At 39.9% G+C, this 26,761-nt stretch overlaps 1 protein-coding gene across 2 annotated transcripts; it reads left to right on the top strand.

Annotated features, from left to right (window-relative positions):
• zgc:162698 (Transmembrane protein 87A-like) lies at positions 1–21,785 on the top strand. 2 transcript variants are annotated; one of them, XM_062060764.1, is made up of 21 exons: positions 1–232; positions 369–441; positions 2,299–2,387; positions 2,460–2,609; positions 9,520–9,567; positions 10,407–10,466; positions 10,543–10,605; positions 10,668–10,809; positions 10,896–10,957; positions 12,758–12,941; positions 13,013–13,112; positions 13,178–13,271; positions 15,848–15,918; positions 16,090–16,196; positions 16,268–16,326; positions 18,564–18,667; positions 18,748–18,830; positions 18,919–18,980; positions 19,252–19,304; positions 19,372–19,402; positions 21,415–21,785. In XM_062060764.1, the coding sequence occupies exons 1-21, from the start codon at positions 107–109 to the stop codon at positions 21,454–21,456; spliced, it is 1,803 nt and encodes a 600-aa protein (XP_061916748.1). In that variant the 5' UTR covers positions 1–106; the 3' UTR covers positions 21,457–21,785. The 2 variants fall into 2 exon arrangements, with proteins under 2 accessions (XP_061916748.1, XP_061916747.1); XM_062060763.1 differs by lacking the exon at positions 15,848–15,918 and adding an exon at positions 15,610–15,689 and having other exon boundaries at positions 2–232.
• The last annotated feature ends 4,976 nt before the right edge of the window (positions 21,786–26,761 follow it).

Here is a 26,761-nt window from a genome sequence, read left to right as displayed (position 1 = left end):
CACAATGCTTCGCGCCTCCCTCGTCGACGCACCCGGAAGCAGGAAGTGAAGCGCTCCAACAAGCCACTTGACGCGGTGGCTTATTTATTTTAAACTCTCTGCGCTAATGGCGGACTCTGGGCGTCCGAAGCGGACTGGGGCGTGGACGCTTCTTTTGCTGATATTGGCGGGACGAAATGGACCGACCAGCGCCGTGTCCGAGCCGGGGAAATGGGCCCTGGACCTCGACAGTGTGAGTTTCTTTTTCTTTTTCTTTTTTTATTTTTACAATGGCGACATGTGAATGTAATCAATAATACTCCATAGGTTCTGTTAGAATTGTGCTGCCCGAAATACAAAGACCACTTTCACTTTCTGTTGTCTTCTAGAACACTTTGAGGACACACAACTATTTTGTGTTTGCCAAAACCCTCTTCAACAACAGCGTCATCCATCTTAAATGTAAGTTTGCCCCTTTATCTCATATGGACCGCCGTCACCTTCACCGTGTCATTGCACCTGTTGATGTGTGTGTGTGTGTGTGTGTGTGTGTGTGTGTGTGTGTGTGTGTGTGTGTGTGTGTGTGTGTGTTGTATTTCTATTCTTCTTGAGACATCAACAAGGAAAAGTAGCTTCCATATGAGGAGGTGTGAACAAGTGATGACATAAATCATGGTCCCAATAACATTGCATCTAATAGAGAATGTCTCATTTGCACCCCTGGTGGTGAAATCTATCATAATTAGGGTGGTCCCAAAAAATTGACTGTCAACATATGAAATAAGTGTGTGTAAAAAAATTTGAAGTGCTCCCCCTCTGGCCAACATAAATGCTTTAAAATGTAATATCGGAAATTATCGGTATCGGTTTCAACCTCCCGATTTTCCCGGGAGACTCCCGAATTTCAGTGCCCCTCCTGAAAATCCCCCCGGGGCAACCTTTTTCCTGAATTTCTCCCGGACAACATTATTGGGGGCGTGCCTTAAAGGCACTGCCTTTAGCGTCCTCTATAACCTGTCGTCACGTCCGCTTTCCCTCCATACAAACAGCGTGCTGGCCCAGTCACATAATATATGCGGCTTTTCCACACACATAAGTGACTGCAAGGAATACTTGAACAACAGCCATGCAGGTCACACTGAGGGTGGCCGTATAAACAACTTTAACACTGTTACAAATATGCGCCACACTGTGAACCCACACCAAACAAGAATGACAAACACATTTCAGGAGAACATCAGCACCGTAACACAACATAAACACAACATAAACACAACAGAACAAATACCAAGAACCCCTTGCAGCACTAACTCTTCCGGGACGTTACAATATACACCCCCCGCTACCACCAACCCCCCCACCCCCCACAACCCCAAAGAAAGAAATTGAAATTCGCCCCCTTTGGCCAAAATTAATTTTAAAAAATAAATAATTATGTATATAGACATACTGTGATAACTTGAAGTAAATAAGAAAGATTAAAAAATATTACAAACAAAAAATTCAACAAAAAAAAACAACTAAAGTCTGCCTTTTTCTCACAATGTGTCGACTTTTTTCTTATAAAAACGGGAACAATTTCTCATATTCTTTCTGTTTCTGTAATATTGCAATATTTTCTCGTAAAATTATTACTTTTTTATATAAAATTATGGTGACATTTGTCATATAAAATTCTGACTTATCACAATATTGCCATTTTTTTTGGATTTCTTGTAAAATAGTGAAATTTTTTGAGTAAAATTATGACTTTTCTCATAATTTTGCCAAGTAAAATTCCGATTATTATTATAATATTGCCAAAATTTAAAAGTTTTCTTATTAAATTGTGACTTGTTGAGTAAAATTAAGACTCTTTTCATAAAATTGCCAAAATGTTAAGCTTTTCTTGTAAAATTGCCACAGTTATTGAGTAAAATTCCAACTTTTATCATAACATTGCACAAATGTTCAGTTTTTCTTGTAAAAATTTGACTTGTGTTGAGTAAAATTACGACTTTTATCATAATATTGCACAAATGTTCAGTTTTTCTTGTAAAAATTTGACTTGCGTTGAGTAAAATTATGACTTATTATAAAAATGCCAAAATTCTAAGTTTTACTTGTGAAATTGGGACCTCCTTCTTGTGAAATTCCAACTAATTTTTCACAACAAGCTTTTTTTATATTTGCATAGTATGTATATATTATTAATGTTGTAAATACAAGTCTTTACATTTCTAGAAAGGGTGGTCCTAAAGAGGTAGGCATTTTTCGGAGGTCTCAAGAAGGTAACAAATACAAGAATTTGTGTGTGCGTTTGTGTGTCAATGGCTGCAGTGAGCTGTGAATCTTCTTCTGCGGTCCACTTGAACATCTCATGGTACCTCAGGAACTCCCACTGCTACGATGAAGTCTTCAGTCTGGATGTAAATCACCTAAAATGTAGAGACAACGGAATGTGCTTCTTGCCTTTTAATGTGGGTGCGTCTTGTGTTCAGGGTACACAAGCAGAAAGATACTTCGGGTCAACACAAGTCAATCCCAAAGGAGGAAGCGGTTTCTACATGTTCCACCAGTACCCTCTCATCAAATGCCAGCCACGCCTTGACCCCAGCGTAACGGAAGCCAACCATTGTGGCTGTGCAAGTGTACGTTGGTAAACCTCACACCCATGACACCTTAAAGTAGCAGTAGACTGGAAAAACAAGTTGACTTTATATGTTTATGTTATCAGATCAGTCATTCTGGAAGTAAAGGAGATGTGCTGTTTATTATTCTCTATCCTTATGTATGACAAGAACACAGACATTTCGCTTTTTTGTGCGCTCTAAATCGTAAATAAAAAGCTTTTGAGTCAACAGATCGAGGGTCCTCTGTTGCGCTCATTATACTCTCTCTAACAAACATATAGAAACCACCAACAATACTCCATTTACATTTCATGACCTGAAAATTAACCAAATATGAGAGATATTGTTATTATAAGCGCTAACGCAGACGGCCTATTTTAGCGGAAAATTGATGGCAGTGAGCTAATTCTAGCATACACTGAGCTGGCGGCTGCTTCTGCTTAGTCTCAAACTTGCTAAAAGTGATTTCTGGATTATAATTCGTGCATCTCTCACCTGCGAGTAGACAAATGTGACCATGGACCGACAGGCTGGTCCACTTTCACCTCCCCTGAGGTGGCGAAATAGACCCAAAAAAACGCTTCCCGCAAGAACCATTCGGGAGGATTGCGATTGAATCTTCATCCAAACGGGATTATGTGAGCGTCACGTCGGTCGGCATCCTAGTGAGAGTGGAAATATTACAGTTAGTCTTTGTTTTATTTTGGTTTGTTATGGTTAGTTTGTATGTTTAGCACTTAGCAATGCTGCGGATGCTATAGTGTCACAATGAAACTGCATCCATCACTCGGCTTCTAAAACGTATTGCTCATCCTTTTTGTGTTCGGGCTCAAAAATATTTTTTTTCTAAAAGTAATTGTTGGCTCTCACAAAGTCTGCTTGATTAGCATTGTTGTTGATGGATGGAGTAATTGTTGGCTCTCACAAAGTCTGCTTGATTAGCATTGTTGTTGATGCGGAGGGGCTCTGTTGTTCCTAGCGCCACGTCACGCGATCACGTGACTGGTTTCCTCATTAACTCACAAAATGGCTCGAGAATCTCGAGATTGATACTATTTTGATCATATCTACCGTAATTTCCGGACTATAAGCCGCTACTTTTTCCCCTCGTTCTGGTCCCTGCGGCTTATACAAGGGTGCGGCTTATTTACGGCCTGTTCTTTTCCGACACCAACGAAGAGGATTTCGGTGGTTTTAGTACGCAGGAGGAAGACGATGACACAATGATTAAAGACTGACTTTTCATATACCGGTAGGCTGGTTATTTTGATAACGTACAGGCGAGCACTTTGTATTACTTTAATAATAATAATACCAGGGATTTATATAGCGCTTTTTCTAAGTACCCAAAGTCGCTTTTACATGTTTAAAAACCCGTCATTCATTCACACCTGGTGGTGGTAAGCTACTTTCGTAGCCACAGCTGCCCTTGTATTATTTGTACTCTGCACGAATGCTGTTTGCCATGTCAAAGATGTGAAAGTTTGATTGAATGATTGAAATATTTATTGTTAATAAATGGGACGCTTTGCGTTCCCAAACAGTCATCTCTGTCCCGACAATCCCCTCCGTGGTAGCAGGAACCCCTATATACTACGGTAATTACACATCAAAACCCTGCGGCTTATAGTCGGGTGCGGCTTATATATGGAGCAATCTGTATTTTCCCCTAAATTTAGCTGGTGCGGCTTATAGTCAGGTGCGGCTTATAGTCCAGAAATTACGGTATTTATCTGCAAACTTTGTAAGTCTTTTGGTGTCATAAATCCGATATATTTAATAGCTTCAATATAGAGGCAATTTGTTTTTCCACTCTAAGAACTTGCACTGAACTTTGAGTTGACGGCTCGATGCCTAGCGCTCTCGCACTCTTATTCACTCACTGCCAGGTTTCGAGCTCCGGCCGGGCTGGACACAGGGGCTAGACCAGGGGTCAGCGACCTTTTGCATCAGAAGATTCATTTGGGCTTGTGTCCACTAAATCCAAAACCCTCTTGGGGCCACAAACCTATTTGATCACTATATTGAAGTTATTGCTACATATACAGTTTCCTTTAAAGCAGCAGTATGTAACTTTTCAACCGTCATAAAATATTTTGATAACTTTTGGAATGATACATGGACTTACAACTAATTGAATGACACCTCTGTCATGGCCTGGGGGGGTCTGTATCACTTTCACTGGCACTTAGCAACTTTGAGGAGGGTGGCAGACAAAAAACTACAAATGTGCTGACTTGCTTTACGGCATACGTCACTCCCCCCTTTCCCAATTTGTTAAAAAAACAGAAGTCGATGCGAATGCCTACCTGCAATTACTGCTACCATGGCAGAAGCTGCAAAACAACAACAACCTGAAATGTTTTCTGAGGAAACAAAAGAAAAAGAGAGGCTCCCCGGATAAAAGGGACAGTCAAGGATCAACATTGGCTTTCACTCGCTGGCGTGAGCTCAAAGATGAGGGATTTCTGATCAATGCTGCCAATGCTGTTTTTTCCAATAAGTACCTTTCAATGCTCAAATCAAAATGCTAATGTTACCTATCAGAAATTTGCGTGGTAGCAATAAATAGCCACCACCTTAAAAGTTTGCAGTTCTGCACTGACACAACCAGCCACACAACAAACTCAAAAGTACCGTATAAAGAAAAACAAATCGCAAATATAAAGTTTGAGTAAAATATGTAGGTTCCTACTGTGGAAAGATCAGTCATACTGAATTATTGTGGTATTATCCTGTCAGTTTGTATGTACGTGACCGTTGTTTCTGACGATTTACAACGCTATGCGCTAGTCCTCATGGGAAATATGGTCTTCCTTCTGGCAAAACACTACCGCTTTGGTCCACTGGCGTCGCCGAAATCAACCAAAACTGTCGCCACCTGACAATTAGTCCAGATCCAACTTTTCTGGGTTTTTGTTTTGTCTCTTGTGTTTTCATTAGTGTTAAAAAAATATTTTTTAAAATATATTTATTGCAGTTAATACAGGGATTGAATGTGCTTTGGTGGATGTTTCTCTTCTTGTCCATAACCAGTGTATTGTGGGATTAGATGATTATCAATTCATTGAATTGTTGTTAATTATTCCCCTTAGTAGTTAAAAAGTTGCATATGTATGCGTGTGTGTGTTAGTAACACTGTTATTATGTAACAGCATTATGCCTAACACTGGTTTTCACACATCTTCCTTTCTCATACTTGCCAACCTTGAGACCTTCGAATTCGGGAGATTGGGGGAGGGGGGGTTTGTGGTAGCGGGGGTGTATATTGTAGCCCGGAAGAGTTAGGGATGCAAGGGATTCTGGGTATTTGTTCTGTTGTGTTTATGTTGTGTTACAGTGCGGATGTTCTCCCGTAATGTTTGTCATTCTTGTTTGGTGTGGGTTCACTGTATGGCGCATATTTGTAACAGTGGTAAAGTTGTTTATACGGTCACCCTCAGTGTGCCCTGTATGACTGTTGATCAAGTATGTCTTGCAGTCACTTTCGTGTGTATGCAGAAGCCGTATACAACATGATTGGGCCGGCACGCTGTTTGTATGGTGAAAAAGAGGACGCTGAAGGCAGTGCCATCACGGCACGCCCTTAATATTGTTGTCTGGGTGAAAATCGGGAGAAATTCGGGAGAATGGTTGCCCCGGGAGATTTTCGAGAGGGGCACTGAAATTCGGGAGTCTCCCGGAAAAATTGGGAGGGTTGGCAAGTATGCCTTTTTTGCCACGTTCTCCTTTACTAGGTATTTCCATGGTATTTCGTACGTCCGCTCTTATTTTATCTACAACTTGTTTCTTAGGGCTGTGAATCTTTGAGCACCAGATGATTCGATTCTATTCTCGAGAGTAACGATTTGATTCTGAATCGATTCTCGATTCAAAAACAATAGTTTTCCAATTAAATTGGGGCCCAGTTCTGTAATTAACTATGTTCCCCCATAAAATGGACAAACAACGCTGATAAATGTTTGTATTACCAAAAAAAAGATTAAATAAAAACTATTTAAAAACAAGTACAGCGCTGAATAGAAAAAGCTTCTCAATCTTTTAAAATGGCCTGAAATTCCCCCAAAGTGATGAGTTCATGTAGCTTCAGGTCCATTTGTAATTCATTCCATGATCACAGAGGAGCAAATCTGAAGGCTTTTTTTTTTTTTTTTACCAAGACTTGTGTTGGCTTTAGAAACCAACACGCCAAGGATGTCCTGTGATCGCAAACTGTAGCGACAGGAATCTTTACACATAAAAGAACATGAATAAGGGGAAGCCAGACCAAGAAGTGATTTATTACTAAAAACCATCCATCGAGAAAATCTACGGACTGACAAAGATGGACAGTTTGTCTTTGCATACAAAGTAAAAATTCTACCCAAACATTTAATAAAGTAAAATACAAATAAGACAACAAGAGAAGTATCCCACCGTTCTCTTTTCTAGTGTAAATCTGTCCAGTAGATATGATCATCTACATCAACAATATGATTTACCTGAGTGGCTGGACAGGACAAAATAAAACTTAAAAAAAAAATTGTTTTTCATTGAAAGAACTGGGAATTGTTCCAAATAAGAATCACGATTCATTCAAAAATAAAAAAATGTTTTGACACCACTATTGTTTATGCTGTTGTGTTAAGGCAAGCTCTGTCGTCCCACTCCAAATCCTCTTGTGTAGCTTGACGTATGCCTAAAATAAAGTCTAACCTTGGATAGCAGCGACGCGGCAAATGCTGTAATTGGTTGGCTTTTACTGCTTGTCCTGTGTTGATGAGATTCAATCATGAGGCACAACCTTTGCAAAAATGCCTTCTTTGTTTGCAATAAGGTGTTGTAACACAGCACCAGTCCTAAAACGCTCGACCCCTCTCTAGTTACCATTAGGCTGACTATATTCTGAAATCCCAAAAAGAGGACACACATATGCGTGCCAAGGCGGGCAGCACGCCAAGGCCGGGACTAGGTGAACATTTGCCAATGATACTCGAACTTTCTTTAAAAATAATATATTTTTTTGAATAAAGCATTTTTTCTCCTCTGTTGACAGCAGTGTTGGCGCTAGGAATTTTCAAAATGGGGTCCCAGGGACCCCATCAAGTCATAAAAATGGGGTCCCACAGAACATTTTTGGGGTCCCACTTTTTTGTAAGCGTTTTGAAAACAAATGACAAATGTATGCATTATCCTGTTATATCTCACATTCTATATTGTGTTTTGGAAAAAGGTTGTCATAAACGTTACTTAATTCATTAAAAAAGATAATACAAAAGAAAACAAATGTGTATACATATGTAAATGTATTCAGTTATAAACATTCATTCACTTTCTTCTTTCCTTCATGGATCTAAACTTTACCGCTGCTGGTAGTTTTTTCTATGTTTTTATTTAATAAGTTGTAGGTGTATTTATTTCAGTATAAAAGTGTAAAAAGTGTTTTGCTTGGGTCATGAAATGATGATAATGGTGTGCCAGGGCATACATACATTTTATATTTAACGCTTAAATCTCTGGAGTCTACATCAACTTCAGATCTATTCCTCATTTCAAAATGTTTGTTTTTTTTATGTTGTTTTTTTTGTTTGTTTGTTTTCCGCCCTTTTTTGTCAAACTTTAAAACTATGTTTTTTATGGCAAACACACAAAATATGCAAAATCTTCCACCAAAAATATTTTTCAAAGTGGAATATTTGATGTGAAGTAATCGGAACCTTTGATAGGTCAATAATTCATAATAACATTGATTTTGATTCAATATTATGTTTTGAGCAATGACCGTTTGAAAGAAGAAAAAAACAGCTTTGTTTTATTAGTCAACATTGCAACTTTTTCTAAATTACATTTCACCTTTAAGCTTTTTTATTTCACTTTTATGTTTTTGTTTATTTTAATAGTATTTTTAGAATGTGCCGTGGGCCTTTAAAACATTAGCTGTGGGCCACAAATGGTAAAAAAAAATTAAAAAAACACAAAAAGTGTGTTAACGCCAACACTGCTTGACAGTATAACAAAATAACTCACACTTATATTCTGTAACATTCACAGTTTTGAGAAAAAAAGTGCAGAGGTAGACATATTCAAAATAACCTCTTGTATATAATCTAAACATAAATAATGCCTCAAAACAAGTGAATTAAATCTAAACAAAAAACAGCAGACGAGCTCTCGCCCTGCACAGCAAGTGTTTTGTGCTTTGTAGTGTCGATATGGGCTTGTAGATCTTTGGCCCCTTTATTTGCCACAGATACATACGTTGCTGTTTTGCACACAGTGCTTTCTGCTTCCCATGTGTCACGGCCAGGGCGAAAACACGAATACTTTTCCCGCAAATCATCCGTGAAGTTGCATTTACGTTTCGGCATTTCTTGTTCTCATGTCTCTCTCCACTCACTAGCTCTCTCGCTCTGTGTCTCTGCCCCTCCCTCACAAATGTTGCTAGTGCGCACACCTTCAGTTTTGTTTTTTTTAACCCCTTCTTAACTTAACCCTGAACGTACATTGAAAATACACGCAACCCTAATTCAAAATGCCGGACATTTGAGGCATTTAAGAAACCCCGCTCGGACATCCCGGACACCCCCGCAAAAGAGGACATGTCCGGGGAAAAGAGGACGTATGGTCAGCCTAGTTACCATTGTTTATTAGCAACAAAGTAAGCTAACGAGCTAAATCTTGACCAGTTAAGTGTCATGGTTTCTCACCAGTAAACACAGCCCTTAGAATTCAATGGCTGATGCAGAACTTTGAAATGATAATGCCGCAAGGGACAGCGCCGTGACGACAGCACACAGAAACATGAACTAGCTGGAGCCACAACACAGGGAAAAAAACGCAGGTTGCAGACTCTTGACTTGATTTCAGGGGATTACACCAACATAGTCATACACATATTCAGTAGACAATGTGGTTATTAGTTAATATGTTGTGATTTTTCTCTTCACAGTTGGGCCTGGATGTGTTTGAGACAAAAAGACGACTGACTGAAATGCAAGTAAGACTCGCACAACACGTCCACGTTAGTGCAACAAGTCTGAACAAGAACATAAACACACACAATATATGTATGTCTGTACTTGTATTCACCGCAACCTCTAAAGTGGAACACAATTCGTTCCACCTCTCGCTTGGAAATAATTGCTTCAGCCATATGGTGGAACCTCGATTTACGAACTTAATTGGTTGTTGAACAGGTTGCGTGAATCAAAAAGTTTGTATAGTGAAGCAAATTACTCAATAAGAAACAATGTCATTATGAATAATGGGTTCCCGCTTTAACAGAAGTCCATAATTTAGTGAAAGTTTGTACACTTAAATCACAATATGAAGTGTTATACAGTACTGTATAGCAAACAAACATAACAAGGAGGTGATTAATTAACAAGCCAAAACAACAGGCTGAAGTGCACGCACACACACACAGAAGTCCCTTAGGTGCCCTCACAAACGATCAGAAATCACAAAAATCCTTAATTTTGATAACTACACTAATAAACATGAACAAAATTGGGTCCCCCGGTACCAAACTTCAGGGGATCCCCAAAAGTTTAAAATAAATAAATAAATAAATAAATATATATATATATATATATATATATATATATATATATATATATATATATATATATATATATATATATATATATATATATATATATATATATATATATATATATATATATATATATATATATATATATATATATATATATATATATATATATATATATATATATATATATATATGATTTAAAATGTAACATCTCACCGTAACGTGTACAGCTCCACAAAGTCGTGACTGTCGCCACTCAGCCGTCATGTGATCTTTTTCAGCCAGTCACAATGGCGACCGCGGGCAGGAAGCAGAGAGAGGCAGAGCCGCCAAAACCAAAGGTGAGCATGTCCAACAAGACGTGATCTTGTCATTCCGTGCTGAGGTGTCTGAAAAGGTCATGTGCTCCTCCCACAGTCTGCAGCAGCTGACAAGGAGACGAAGCCCCCTGCAGGAGACGCTGCTGTTCCTCCTAAACAGGTCAGCGCCTCATCCTCATTCAATCTTATCACCTCACCTCACCTCATGCCTTGTGCACGCAGGCCGCTGCGCACCCTCACTTTGATGCGGCGGCAGAGAGTTGGGAGGACGGACCGTACATGTTTGTCGTCAACATCAGGGAGATCAAAGACAACAACCGAGCGCCTGACCCGGCCCACCCCACACCCCCCTGGGGTCTCCAGCGTCAGTACATGTCCACAATCCTTAGCCTCGTTCGGGGTTTCAAGAACTTGAATGTTTTATTTATTTATTTATTTATTTTTTTACAGTTCATGTGAGCATGAGAGGCCCTCTTGACTTCATCTCCGCCTCTGAATGGCCGCTCATGCTGGTAAGAACACTTGATTTATGGTGGCAACTCAACTTATGAGCTCAATTGCTTCTGTGTCCCAGCGCTTAACTCAGAACACTTGTGTCTCTGCGGTCCCTTCCAAGGTTTCTCCTTGTTCCCATTGTGTTTAGTTTTTGCTTGCAATTTAAGGCATAACGATTATCTTAGAGGCAGCTCTTATGCCAAAACACTCTTAAGTTGAGGTACGACTGTATTGTCGTTTACTATAAGAAAAAGTCTAACAAAAGCTACGTTGATTGACCGTGTAAAGCAGAGATGCCCAAACCTTTATTGCTGAGGGCCACACACTGAAAAATCAAAGCATGTGGTGTCCTTTTTGATATTTTCCATTTTCAAAACCAATACAGTATATACAGTTAAAAAAAACTTTTAGGGCTCCTGTCAAGTTTGGTCCCCGGTGACCCGCAAGAGTCTCAGACATAAAAATGTTAAAAGTAACTCATAACATATATTTTTTCAACGCTTAAATCACTAGATCAACTTCAGTTCTAAATGTCTGTATAATGTTTTATTAATTTTTTTTTTTTGCTTTATGCCCTTTTTGTTAAAGAAAACCATGTTTGTTTATGGCATAAACACAAAATATGAAATATTTAAGTGGAATATTTGATGTGAAGTAATTGGAGCCTTAAATAGGTAAATAATTCATTTGTAACATTGATTTTGATTCATTATTAATTTTTGCGCAATGGCATTTTTATTTTTTATTTTAATCGCACTAAATGTTCAAGGATCCAAAAGGGCCCCTGTCAAAAAAGTGTTAAAACATTTTTTTCTTTTCTTTTTTTTTTTTATTACTTTCAACCCATAAACTTTCAGATCCACTTTGGATCTGTGTGTTGATTATACATTTTTATCATTTTTGTTTTTGTTTGTTTGTTTTATTTATACCCTTTTTTGTCATCGAAAACTTTTAAATATTGTTTGGTAACCACAGAAAATTCACAACATTTCCCCCAAAAAATGTTTTGAAGTGGAAGGTTTGATGTGAAATAGTTAGAGCAGTGGTTCTTAACCTTGTTGGAGGTACCGAAACCCACTAGTTTCATATGCGCATTCACCGAACCCTTCTTTAGTGAAAAATAAAATGTTTTGTTTTTTTTTCAAATTCAAGACAAAGTTATATGTTTTTGGTAACACTTTAGTATGGGGAACATATTCTAGGTAACAAAGACTTAATTTAGAGTTATTTGGTTAGGGTTAGGGTTAGAGGGTTAGGGTTATAATGAGGCCATGCCGAATAAGGCATTAATAAGTACTTAATAATGACTAGTTAAGAGCTAATATGTTACTAATTTGCATGTTAATAAGCAACTAATTAGTGGTGAATATGTTCCCCATACTAAAGTGTTACCATGTTTTTTTACTGGTGCACAAAATGAACCGTGCATGAACATCACCTTGTTCAAAGAACAAAACCAACACAGTGCATAAACCCACAACAAATTACACACCTGCAAATCAGTGTGACTTCTGCTGTTGCTATATCCGTAATACGCCGATAGGGAGAAGTTTTTATTTACACGATGAGTCGGTGTGTCTTGACCTCCGCCGAACCCCTGAACCCGACTCACCGAACCCCTAGGGTTCGATCGAACCCAGGTTAAGAACCACTGAGTTAGAGCCTTCAATAATAGTAAGATAATTTATAGCAACATTGATTTTGATTCATTATTATTTTTTGAGCAATGCCCGCTATAAAGAAAGATTAGCTGCAGGCTGCACTTTGGACACCTGTGGTGTAAAGGAAGTTGTTTGTGGACGCTCTTGTTGTTCCAGTTCTACATGATCATGTGCATCGTCTACGTTCTGCTGGCGCTCTTGTGGCTGATCCTGTCTGCGTGCTACTGGAGGGACCTCCTGAGGATCCAGTTCTGGATTGGAGGAGTCATCTTCCTGGGAATGTTGGAGAAAGCCGTCTTCTACGCCGAGTTTCAGAGCATCCGATACGACGGCGTGTCTGGTAGGTGCGTGCACGCCAACATGGCGCGGCTCAGAAGGGCTGACTGGCAGCTGTTGTTCCTCCTCCTGCAGTCCGGGGCGCGGTAGTGTTTGCTGAGGTGCTCTCTGCCGTCAAGAGGACACTGGCCCGCGTGTTGGTGATCATCGCCAGTCTGGGTTACGGCATAGTCAAGTACGTCCGTCGTTAACGCACCTGATAGTCCACTTGAAATGACCATGATTGTGTGTGTGTGTTAGGCCCAGACTGGGTGCGCTGCTTCACCGTGTGGTTGGCGTCGGTCTGCTCTACTTGATGTTCTCTGTTGTTGAAGGCGTCCTACGAGTCAATGCCGTAAGTCAACGCAAAGTACATTTATTTGTCAGTTTTTACAACATAAATATGTATTTATAGGGCTGGATGATTTGTCAAATAATTATCAGGGTTATTTTGATTGGTACTGTAATCACGATTAATTGCACAATTATTCATTAATTTGAAAACATGAGTATTTATTGTACCACTAAAACGTAACTTTAAATATAGTTTAAAAAAATGGATATGAATTAGTAACGAATAAACCACAAGTAAAATAATAATAATAATTAATAAGATCCATCGATCCATCTTCTACCGCTTATATTTAGCAATATAAAAAGAAAAATAATTTATTTTCGTTTGAATTGTTTTTACCGTATATTGCGGACTTAAAATCCTTTTTTTTTCTCAAAACTCGACAGTGTTTTACTACGACTTTGATAAGCTATGAAGCCGCACCGCTTGATGGATTGTCGGCACATTAAACATAGGAGTATTATTATGGTGTGTATAAGGTAAGACATATTACTGGCATTTTGTTTCGCAATATTATGCAAAAGCAACTTTTCTTACCTTCTGGTACCTGCTGATCTGTATTTGGGATCTGTAGAAGTCCGAAAAAATTGTGCGCGTCCGCTAATCGATAAGCTTTTTTTTTTCCCTCTATCTTCTTGTTATGTGACATTCATCCTCCGCTGTTGCCATTTCTAATAAAAAGTAGTGCTATGTTCTTACTTGTATCTGTCAGTAAACTCGCCATGAAAGCGCTAAAACATACTGGTGTAGTGAATTTACATTATTCACCCAAAGAACTTTAGTTATTAGAGTTCCGGTCGGATGGTTTTTCCCGGGACACATTTCCTGTGTTGTTGTTTTCGGATGAGGAGATGCTGCTCCGTTATTGATTGAAGTAAAGTCTGAATGTCATTAAAACGGTTATGTCCATCTTTTGACACTTCTTCCACTCCCGTCCTTGCACGCTACACCGCTACAACAAAGATGACGGGGAGAAGACGCTGTCGAAGGTGAGGCACGTAAATAAGACCGCCCACAAAACTGCGCATCCGGAAGCAACTGTCAAAATGCGGCTTGAAGATGATCTGTAAAACATCATCTATGCAACATTTTGACCAAAGAACCACCATTACAAGTTATGTAGACCACAAGCAAGTGTTTGGACATTTAGGAAAAAAAAAAAAAAAGACTCCTTTAATGCGCCCTATAATCTGGTGCGCCTAATATATGAAAAAAGATCAAAAATAGACCATTCATTGGCTATGCGCCCTATGGTCCGGAAAATACGGTAATTTTGTTTTTTTAATCTTTTATACTTATTTTACCACAGTAGAGTGTGCTTTTTTTTGTCTAATAACATTTAATTATATGCAAAAATCCTCACATTTATTGGTGCAATACATCTTTGTACAATTTTGACCAGTATTTTAGGTCAAAGCATATTACATCTGTAAAGGTACCAATAAGGTACTTTTTGAAACCTTCATTTTGTTAGCGCAGTCAGACCGGATGTGGCGCACCACGCCATTATTGTGAAGGGAGGAAGTGTGCTTTGCTATTGTCAGCTTGGCGAGTAAAGAGGCAACTTGAGGCTCTAAAAAAAGAGAGAAAGCGCCTCTCAAGTTGCGACTACTGTTTGTGCATTGATGTTACATCCATGATGTCGTTCACAACAACACAAGCAGATGAGATGTGTTGTGTGTGTATGGATTATTCTAGCAAGCTTTACCTTTTTAGTTTAGCCGCTGTTTCAAGTGACCATGTCAACATTGTTTAGTTTCGGACGTGTTTCGGGGCTGAATGAGCGCTACCAGACACGTTATTTTCTCAAACAAATGTTCCCAATGTTAAAAATGACAGCTTTTCAGTCAATTTCCGTGATATTCTGCTTTTAACAGTGGATTCTGATTAATTGGCCAATTATGTGACTACGTCCACGGTTATGTGAACACGCAAATCATATTCTTTACTTTTTTAATTAAGTGATTATTGATTTTGCATACTAGCACTGTGTCAAATAAAAAGTAGCAACCATGGTGACATCCCAAATCTTTTTTTCCACTCATTCGCTCCTCATCTGTTTCACCGTTACAAGCTCTGGAATTTGCATGCATGTTGCGCGGCCCATTAAGCGTTTTCCAATTATTATCGTGAGAAGCCATAATCGAAATCACAATTCGATTAATTGTCCAGCCCTAATTAACACCGTCATCCGTTATGTAATTTTAAATGGACTCCACATATGACAACCGTCCTGTACGTTATTTCGTGACACCCGGCGACCTGAGACGTAGCTGAGGAGGCGGGGCTTATCCGTTTGGTTGTGATGTCATGAGGGAAAGCTGTGTGTCTCCCCCAGGATCGAGGCAACAACACCAGCACTATACTTTTGTGCGACATCGTGCTCGCCCTCACCGACTCCTGCGTTTTCTGGTGGATATCCTTTCACATGTCACCAGCAGGGGGCGCCACAGTGTTGAATGGCTTCCCTTGTCTTCTTCCTCTGTTTGATTCGTCTTCCTTTTTCCCCTTACTCCATCTTCCAAACTTGTCCTCCACTTTTCTGTCAATGTCTTGACTCGTCCTCCTTCTTGTAGACTGAAGGTGACGTCCTTCTTCTGGCTGCTGTGCCCCTGGCTCTGCTCGACTCTACCTTCTGCTGGTGGATATCCCCAACTACACCCCCTCCTTCTGTGTCTTTGATGCCACTTGAGCTCATGTGACCTTTTTTAGGAAGTGTGTCAAAGCAGCAGGTGGTGTTTCACTGACTCCACACTAACACAACATGCAGGTGGACTTGTTGACTTCCTTGACTCTGTGTGTGTGTGTGTGCTCACATCTTTGTGAGTCTGGCTCAGACCATGAAGCTGCTCCGGCTCAGGAGGAACGTGGTCAAGCTCTCGCTCTATAGACACTTCACCAACACACTCATCTTTGCTGTCATCGGTACGTCCTGTCTCATTCTATGCATGTTTTTGACAGAACTACTTACTTTAAAGCTCAAATGTGTTTTCCAGCGTCCGTTATCTTCATCGCTTGGACCACCAAAACCTTCAAGATGTCCAAATGTCAGTCTGTAAGTCTCTTTCACATTAAAGGCACAAAGAGTATACCTTATATGTTCCACTACACCAGGGATGTCCAAACTTCAAATCAGGATTGGGCTATTTTGATATTTTTCATTCTCAAAATCAATACAATATAATTTTTGGTCCTGGGGACCCAGGAGGGTCTCTGTCATGAAAATGTTAAAAATAAGTCTCATATACAGTGTATATATATATATTTTAAAAAATCAGTGCTTAAATCTCAAGATTAACGTTAGATCTGTCTGTTGATATAGCGTTTTAATTTTTTGGTTTATGGTTAATGCCATTTTTGTTAAAGAAAACCCTGTTTTTTTGGCAAAAACAAGAATCTAAGTGGAATATTAAATGTGAAGTAATTGGAGTCTTAAATAGGTCAATAATTTATAACATTATTTTGTATTCATTATTATTTGCTGAGCAAACAGTCTTTTTTAAAATCCCACTAAAATTCTCAGGGATCCAAAAGGGCCCCACTCACAAAAGTGTAAACGTAAGTCCTATATTATTTTTTATTATTTTACTTTCAACACTTAAACATCAAGATTAACTTAGATCTATCCGTCAATTATATTGGTAAATGGTAAGTGGTTTATGCTTATATAGCGCTTTTCTATCTTCAAGGTACTCAAAGTGCTTTAACACTATTTCCACAGTCACACACACACACACACGCACACACACACACACACACACACACACGCACACACACACATTCACACACTAATGGCAGGAGCTCCCATGCAAGGCCCTAACCACAACCCATCAGGAGCAAGGGTGAAGTGTCTTGCTCAAGGACACAACGGACGTGACTAGGATGGTGGAAGCAGGGCATCGAAACCAAAACCCTCAGGTTGCTGGCACGGCCGCTCTACCAACCGAGCCATGCCGTCCCTATTATAAGTTTTTATTGATTTTTTGTGTTTATTTTGTTTAATGCTCTATCTGAAAACTTTATAGTTTTTTTTTGGAAAACACACCAAATATGCAATATGTTTCCCAAAAAATATTTAAAAGTGGAAGGGCTCCAATAACTTCACTTTTTTGTAATTTTGCCTATCATTATGAAAGACATGATGACTGATGGATTTTTTTAATGCATTCTAAATCGTAAATAAAAGTCCCCTTACAGCGGAGCCAATGGGCGCTCCACTATTCCGCCCATGAAATCCGATAAATAACCATTCAAAAAGCGCCAACAATACTCCATTTACATTTCGTGACTTGAATATTAACCAAGTATTAGTGATATTGTTATTATAAGCGCTACCGCTCACAAACTATTTATAGCGGCGCCGTGATCACTTTCGTGTGTGCCTATGTTTACATCATTTAGTGGTCTTCCCTGCTCCTTATAAGTTTATTGTAGATCATAAATCATGCCTCTTACCTGAAAAGTGGATGACTGAGGATATAATCCAACAAGTTGGGACACTTTGACTGCCATTTGGGGCCTGGAACTGGCGAGAATGACATGTTTCTTTGCGAGGTTTATGAGACATTTTTCATCAAAATGGGAATATATGAACATCCTAGCAGTCAACATTCTAATGACAGCGGACATTATACAGTAAGTGGTGTTTTATCATGTTTGTGGGCACTCCTAAAGTGTACAGTAAGCAGAAATCAGTGATGAAGGAAAAAAAAAAGTGATGCGTTTTTTTAAATTAATGTGCCGCGTATGCTTAAAATGATCAAAATACGTAAATATTAAATGTTATTATAAATGTGCCCGTGACTACATTACATATATACTTACATCATGTATTAAAAAAAGGTGTTTGGCTCTATAGGCTGAATTGAACAGCTCCCATAAGCCCCATTGTAAGCAAACTTTTGATCGAATTTATTTAATATTTAGAATGCCTTAAAAAAAATCCATCCATCGTCCGTCATGTCTTTCATAATGACTGTGAACGATAGGCAAAATTCCAAAAAATGTGCAGTTCCCCTTTAAAAGGTCAATAATCTATAACAACATTGATTGTGATTAATTTTTTTTTTTTTGGCAAATGGCAGTTTTAAAGACAAACAGCCTGCATGGCAGCTTTGTGTTATTAGTCAACATTGCCACTTTTTGTTACTACATTTCACCTGTATGTTTTATTTTTTTTAATTTTTTAATTTTTTAAAAAAAAATAGGATTTTTAGAATGTGCTACGGGCTGCACATTTGACACCTCTGCTCTACACAAAGTTTGTTGTTTAAATGTGTGTTGTGTGTGTAGGACTGGCGCGAACTTTGGATTGATGATGCTTTCTGGCGCTTTCTGTTCTCCGCCATCCTATTGGTCATCATGTTCCTATGGCGACCATCAGCTAATAATCAGAGGTAGGCCAGTGTGGCGATACCATTGCAAAAATAATTTCCACCCAAGTTTATAAGATAAAATGTGTGTGTGTCTGTCCCAGGTACGCTTTCAGCCCTCTGGTGGATGACATGAGTGATGAAGAGAACGAGGAGGAGGAGGAGCCTATGTTGACTGAAGCTTTTGGTCAGCCATTACTGTTTCTTTCCTTGTTAACGCTAAACAAACTTCCTGTCCTTCATGTTTTGGATGCGTTTGTTTTGTGTGTCTGCAGAGGGCATGAAGATGCGGGGCATGAAAAACGACACCAACGGCGCAGCCAAGGCCAACAAAGTGGTAAAAAATGTTTTGGTGGATTACACCGCGGGTCAAAATATTACGAAGACATGTTAAAGGACTGAGGTGGCGACTTGTCCAGAGTGTACCCCACCTTCCGCCCGAATGCAGCTGGGATAGGCTCCAGCACCCCTCGTGACCCCGAAAGGGACAAGTGGTAGAAAATGGATGGATGTTTAAGGACTAGCTATCCGACAGCGACAATAAAAAGTCTGCGTTATTTTCGTTGGATGGTGTCCCTAAGGAAGTGACCAGTGCGTCTTCTCTGCAGGATGAGGACCTTAAATGGGTGGAGGACAACATCCCAACATCCATGGCGGACGTGTAAGTGGTCACGTGATGCGGCGGCGTGTGTTGTCGTAACCTTCATGCTATGTCTTCCTCTCCACAGCGCCCTGCCCCCCCTGTTGGACTCTGACGAGGTGAGTCACGTGACTCGCCTGCGAGAGAGAACAATCTTTGTCAGCATTTATTTGCCGATGAACACGCACACATAGCTCAAAGATCCATATGTTGTGTTTACACTCTTCTACTGTTACACAGCTCTTTATGTAGTGCTTTATAAAACGAAACGTGTAGATAGCGGCAGAAAAAACCACATTTTCTGTTCTTAGGTTTAACTATCTAGGGCACTAATGGAAATATAATACCTGTATTAGGTGTAGAGACATTGCTTTTTTACCTGTCATTCAAGTGTAAAAATATGTTAACTACTGTGTAGTAAAGCTATGGTAAAATAAGCCACATATAATGGAGGAGAAACAGGTGGGCAAATTACCACATTTTCCGGACTAAAGAACACACCGGAATATAAACCGCACCCACCAAGTTTTAGAAGAAAAAAATATTTTTCCATATATTAGCCGTACCAGACTGACTATAAGCCGCATATATATATACCAATAAAGAAGATTTTGTAAATGTTTATTTACATACCTTCATTGTTTCCAAACGGTGCCTGTAACACGGCAGTAAAACGGTTGATCAAGCAAAACAGAAGTCATCGCCATGGAGCCACTAGCTGCGGAAGCTAGCTCTTCAATCAGCTAAACCAGGGTTTCTTAACCTTTTTGACCTCGGTGCACAACTTCTCAGGACCGCAGCCCAATCAAATATCATCAATGAATTATTAATCTTACTCTTGATTTCTAACCTACTTACAGTTTGCAACATTGTCAACTGTGTTAATCACAAATAGTATTATTTACTAAACACATAAACTGGGTCAGACTGATTTAGAAAAATGAATACTAACCAAATATACTGTGTAAGAAGGGAGTCATTATAACTGACGAAAAAGTGCAAATGAAAGTATTGATATAGTCTTTGTTTGGTAGTGTCATTACTGCCACAAGTGGTGAACAATTGTATTACAGCTGAGTAACACTGCAGCCAATATGGACCGCAGCTGAGAAACGGATATTCTTCCCTATGGTTAAGAACCACTGAGCGAAACAGACTCAATAACTTCACGGTGACGTTTTGGTGAGTTTACTGAGGAATTTGTGAAACAATACAAAAAGAATGCCATTGTAAGTTAATACTAACAAATACACTGGTAAACGGGTTAGCATATTCACTCATGCTAACAATGCTAGATGTCATTACATTAAGGTAGCTTGTCTAAATATGCATGAAAACTTTCCTACAGACATCACACAGTTTTAGTTATATTGTAAAACTTACAAAAACGTTGCTTTCAGGGATGAATTAATAAGCCATACGAGTAGTAACGCTATGGATGGCTGGAAGACAAACACGGCAACTCCGTTTGAAAAAAACAAAAGCTCTACCCTTAAATGGTGCAGTGAGAGAACTCGTCCATAAAATGACAAAAAATAAAACACATTCTAGGTGTATTTGCTTGTTGTTAGATAGGTTCATTGGCAACACTAAATTGGCCCTAGTGTGTGAATGTTGTCTGTCTATCTGTGTTGGCCCTGGGATGAGGTGGAGATTGTCCAGGGTGTACCCTGCCTTCCGCTCAAGTGCAGCTGGGATAGGCTCCAGCCCCCCCGTGACTCCAAAAGTTAGAAAATGGATGGATGTTGTTGTTTGTTTTAAACTATTTTTATTATGGCTGTTATCGTAAAAAAATTCCACAAATTAACCGCACCGTCTTACAGGTGCGGCAGGGTTCAAAGTGTAAGAAAAAGTAGCGGCTTATGGTCCGGAATTTAGGGTAATTGTGCCACGTCACACTAAGTCAACTGTTCTGCTCTGTGGTTATCACACTTTTCTTTGCAATGTCGTATATCCTGTACGTGGAACACTTGTGGAGTTAAATCCTTAGGCTGCTCACTCAGCCAAAGACTCACATGATGCTTGTTTGACGTTTGAGGGACTCCCATCTTGTCACCAATGCACCATGTCTGACAAACTTTGTTTTATTTGTAATGGCTGGGAATAAAAGTGCTCATTTTGTCTCGGGCAGGAAACCGTCACGACCAAGTTTGAGATGTCCAAGATGGAGTGAGGTGCTCTGGGAAGAGGGGGGATGGACGAGGTATGAAAGAGGGAGCAGGAAACAGTGACGTGTTTTCGAATTCCAACTTTATGAGCTTTATAAGCTACAATTGGACAAACGCTCACCGTGGCATCTTTTTTTTTTTAAATTGTGTACGTGGACACAGTTGTGTACTTGTAACAAGTGTCATTTGTGTACATTGTTGCCATGGCAGCAGCACCCACACTGCTCCCTATCATGCGTGCTTGTGTGTACACGTTCTTTCGGATGACTTTTGAGTTATGTTTGGACTGTTGATAGTCTGACTGTGTCTTCTTTATAAAGTTTACGATGCCTTCCTTAAGACTGACTGGTGATTATTGCTTGTCACTTTTTCACTAAATATTTGCAGGGATTTTACTCTCCTAACCAGCAGGGGGCGTCAGCTTGCTCAAGTTGAAGGCATTGATGGTTTATGCAAGAGCACTATACATTTTTTTGCTTATCTATTGTATATCCTGTTTATTTATTTATAGGTGTATCTGATTCTATTTATACATATACATTATCCATCGCATGTGTTTGTATATATATATTCTCTATCCATCTCATCCATCTATTTATTGCTATTTCCTCTATCTCTTTACCACGCTATAAATATACTGTATTTATTCTCTAATCTCATCTGTTTATCCTATTTTATTAAGCAATATTGATATCTATGTGTACAGGTAAACCCATTTTTTTTACATTTCGAACAGAGGTCATTATTCAGGGTATGTGTGTGTTGAGTGAATAGGTCAGTACATCATGGTGACCACTGTCCTCCGTCCTATGACCTACGAGTGGTATGGCTCGTATGGCTCCTGTGCCACTTCCTGTTTTCGTAACTTAGCTCAGCTAGAAGGCCTTACTGACAACAACTCGTGATCTGATTGCCCTCCAATTGATCTTGGAGTTTACGGCGTTCATTTAGCAAAATGTGCACACGTTAGTGACTGTGCTTGTGAAGTTGCAGAAGAAAAGAAGCGGAGCAAGGACGCCAAAGAAGGTGAGAAAAGAACTTCGGGGTGGTGAACAAGTGTGAAGAAGCACATCGAGTCCTACTGGCTGCTAATTGCATGTTTTTGTCAACATTTTCAGAGTCGCTGCTTGCTGGAGACTGCACGGACCGCCATCATCATCACTTTCACACGCATGGGCATGATGAAGGCCGCGAGTGTGCCTGCAGGGGGCAGCACCGAGTCACGTGACATCAGTGAGTGCTCTTAACTGTCATTTCTTCTTGAGTGCCTTAAAAGTCAAAGTGCACATATAATAATAATAATAATGGATTAGATTTATATCGCGCTTTTCTATTGTTAGATACTGAAAGCGCTCACAGAGAAGTGGGAACCCATCATTCATTCACACCTGGTGGTGGTAAGCTACATTTGTAGCCACAACTACCCTGGGGTAGACTGACGGAAGCGAGGCTGCCAGTTTGCGCCTACGGCCCCTCCGACCACCACCTACCATTCATTCATCATTCATTTCACCGGTGTGAGCGGCACCGGGGGCAAAGGGTGAAGTGTCCTGCCCAAGGACACAACGGCAGCGATTTTTTGGATGGTAAGAGGCAGGGAGCGAACCTGCAACCCTCAGGTTTCTGGCACGGTTGCTCTACCCACTACGCCACGCCGTCCCAACAATATTCATTCGCCGTGACCAAGTCGCCCTGTCAGCAGAGCCATTGCAGCGGCGGTGTCCAAAGTGCGGCCTGGGGTCCCATTTGTTGTTGTTTTTGGCTTGCGGCACATCGTAGAAATCCGTGGCGGGCCGTGCGTTTCCCACCTAGGCCTTGAGTGATGTCCGACTTCAATGATTACCTCTCAAAATACCTCAATCAATCAATCAAAGTGTATCTATATAGCCCTTAATCACAAGGGCTGCACAAGCCACAAAGACCCGGGACCCGGGGGTGGATCCCACATGAGGGCAAGAAAAAACTCAACCCAATGGGATACAATGAGAAACCTTGGAGGGGACCGCAGATGTGTTAATAGTGTGAGAGTCCAGTCCATAGTGGGGCCAGCAGCGCAGAGACGTCCCCAACTGATACACAGATGAGTGGTCCACCCAGGGTCCCGACTTTGAACAGCTAGCGTGTCATCTGTGGTCACCTAATAACCTCTTCACGCAGGAGAGGGGGGCAGAGCAGAAAAGAGACGGCAGATCAACTGGTCTTAAAGGGGGGTCTATTTAAAGGCTAGCGTATACAAATTAGTTTTAAGATGGGACTTAAATGCTTCTACTAAGGTAGCATCTCTAACTGTTACCGGGAGGGAATTCCAGATTACTGGAGCCCGAATAGAAAACGCTCTATAGCCCGCAAACTTTTTGGGGGCTCTGGGAATCACTAATAAGCCGAAATTCTTTGAACGCAGATTTCTTCATATTGCACAATACAATCAGCAAGATAGGATGGAGCTGGACCGTTAAGTATTTTATACGTAAGTAGTAAAACCTTAAAGTCGCATCTTAAGTGCACAGGAAGCCAGTGCAGGTGAGCCAGTATAGGCGTAATATGATCAAACTTTCTTGTTCTTGTCAAAAGTCTCGCAGCCGCATTTTGTACAACTGTAATCTTTTAATGCTAAACATAGGGAGGCCCGAAAATAACACGTTACAGTAATCAAGACGAGACGTAACGAACGCATGAATAATGATCCCAGCGTCGCTAGTGGACAAAATGGAACAAATTTTAGCGATATTACGGAGATGAAAGAAGGCTGTTTTAGTAACACTCTTAATGTGTGATTCAAACGAGAGAGTTGTCCCCACATGACCATTGCTGGAGAAATACTATACAGAAACACATTTACGCACTACAACAGTGTACAAAACGGGTTATTTTGTGGCGCATTTAAAAATCAATAAACCCGCATCAGCAATTAAAACATATCTTATGTGGTACTGTCAAAACTTAAATTGCAAAAAACATACTAAACGTGAAAAAATAAAGAAATAAAATATTTGAACTCACAATTTGTAGAACCCATCCGACGCCGTACAGCCCTTCATAGTCCTTTGATTCGAGTGGAAATGGCGGGCATTTCCCCATTTCATCGCCGACCTCGGCTCACAAGATGTAGTTTCTCTTAAGTATCCTTCTTGAAAATGGCCTTGCAAATATATATCTGCCACCTAATCAACATGTTGCTCTCTTTCTTAATGCGTACCAGCAAGTTTTCTGTGGTATGGCTCGTATGGCTCCTGTGCCACTTCCTGTTTTCGTAACTTAGCTCAGCTAGAAGGCCTTACTGACAACAACTCGTGATCTGATTGGCTATCACGATTGTCTATCAACTCTATGTGTCCGTTCGCTTACAGTGCACAGACGCCTGCATTGTTGATTATGAAGGCCCCAGGCAGATTTGGTACAGCATGGCAACATAAGCTAGCTGAATTCTGATTTGATACAAACTCTAAACTGAAAACAACAGCATAATATGACATGAAGAGAATATAAATACTTTTAGATATTTAGGGAACGTAAATTAAAAATTACTTTTATCTTTAATTATGATTATGATTTCTGGTTATGTTAGGCCAGCAGAGAAGGCCTTGCTGGCCCTGACGGCACACCACTGGTAGAAATACCAAACAAAACCGCGTGGGAAAAAAATGGCTCAATATAAAGAGAACAAGCTAAACTAATGATACTCATAACGTAACACAAAGCTTTGTTTTCAATTTTGGGGCGGCGTGGCTCAGATGGCAGAGCGGCCGGCCACAAACTTGGGGTTTTTGTGGTTAGAAACCAGCTTCCGACGTTGTGTCCTTGGGCAAGACACTTCAACCACATTGCTCCGAGTGCCACCCACACTGGTGTAAATGTAGCCTAATTGTAAATCCTGTAATGGGTTTTTCAATGTAAAAGTGCTTTGAGTCACTGGAGAAAAAGCGCTATATAAATATAGTTCACTTCAATTAGCCTTGTCAAAGCTAACGCATTAATGCATGCGATTTAATATTTTTTTTAAATGTACACAAAAATCTCGTATAAACGCAGATAAAATTGCGCGTTTTATTTTGAGCGCACACATGGTTTCCTGGAAGCAGCTAGGGTTGCCATATATGGAGGGCCAAATGGGTAAAAATGTAAGAAATATTTAAATAATTACATCAATGTGTCATTAATTAATTATAATTGTAGTATTCATGAAGCTGCCGCGCAGATTCATGAAATCATCTAATTCTGATTAGTACAGGAAATAATGACACATTTAAGTAATTATTGTAATAGGTATTTATTTAAGGTTGTCCCTTTGACCCTTCATAACTATAGGTCAGTGATCAGGTCAAATGCATAAGTCAGTGCAAGGATGAGTGAGTGGACGCTGACTGGTATGCTCGCTGGAAAATGTCACTTCAGAATAAACCCCTGCAGGACTCGAGATAAAATCAAGGTAATGTGCATATATATAATCCAGCAATTAATTCTCTTATCAAAGCACAGGTTTCAAAACAGCAAAAATTTTTTACTAGTACATACATGTTATTAGCAATACTAGTGAAGTGAAGTGAAGTGAATTACATTTATATAGCGCTTTTTCTCAAGTGACTCAAAGCGCTTTACATTGTGAAACCCAATATCTAAGTTACATTTAAACCAGTGTGGGTGGCACTGGGAGCATGTGGGTAAAGTGTCTTGCCCAAGGACACAACGACAGTGACTAGGATGGCGGAAGCGGGGATCGAACCTGCAACCCTCAAGTTGCTGGCACGGCCGCTCTACCAACCGAGCTATACCGTCCCACTACTGTTCAAAATGCCCTTTACACGATACCGTTGGCAAGTTTTCAGGCAATAAATGCAATCAAGTAAAACAATCATTAAATTGTCTGCGTTTGTGTGATTATATTGCCGTCTTTTTAAAGTTAATTTAAATTAGGCATGCAATGAACTGCAATAAATCTAGATTAGTCAAAATTCAAAACTGTGATGAATCTTTTGACAGTGCTACTTAAAAAATGTATTTATATACACAAACGTATATATTTTAGCCTTTTTCACAACATTAAAAAATAAAATTAAAAAAATGCTAATAATAAAAATACAACTTACATTACGAACATGTTTGTTAGCTTTCAGGTTGTAAGGTAGCGAGTGCGCTGTACAACACACACACACGCACACTCACGTCTAGTCGAATACAAAGAAATGTGCTATTATTGTGACTCTTACGTAAAAGGATGAGATTATCGATACAAGGATTAATGAGCACCCAATAGCGTCGCAGCCAAAGAACCCCCCACCCACCCACGACCCCTCCTACACCCTAGCCCGCTGG

Source organism: Entelurus aequoreus, linkage group LG10 (genome assembly GCF_033978785.1).
Source record: "Entelurus aequoreus isolate RoL-2023_Sb linkage group LG10, RoL_Eaeq_v1.1, whole genome shotgun sequence".
Taxonomy (NCBI): Eukaryota; Metazoa; Chordata; class Actinopteri; order Syngnathiformes; family Syngnathidae; genus Entelurus; species Entelurus aequoreus.
This window is presented reverse-complemented; position numbering and strand designations above follow the sequence as displayed.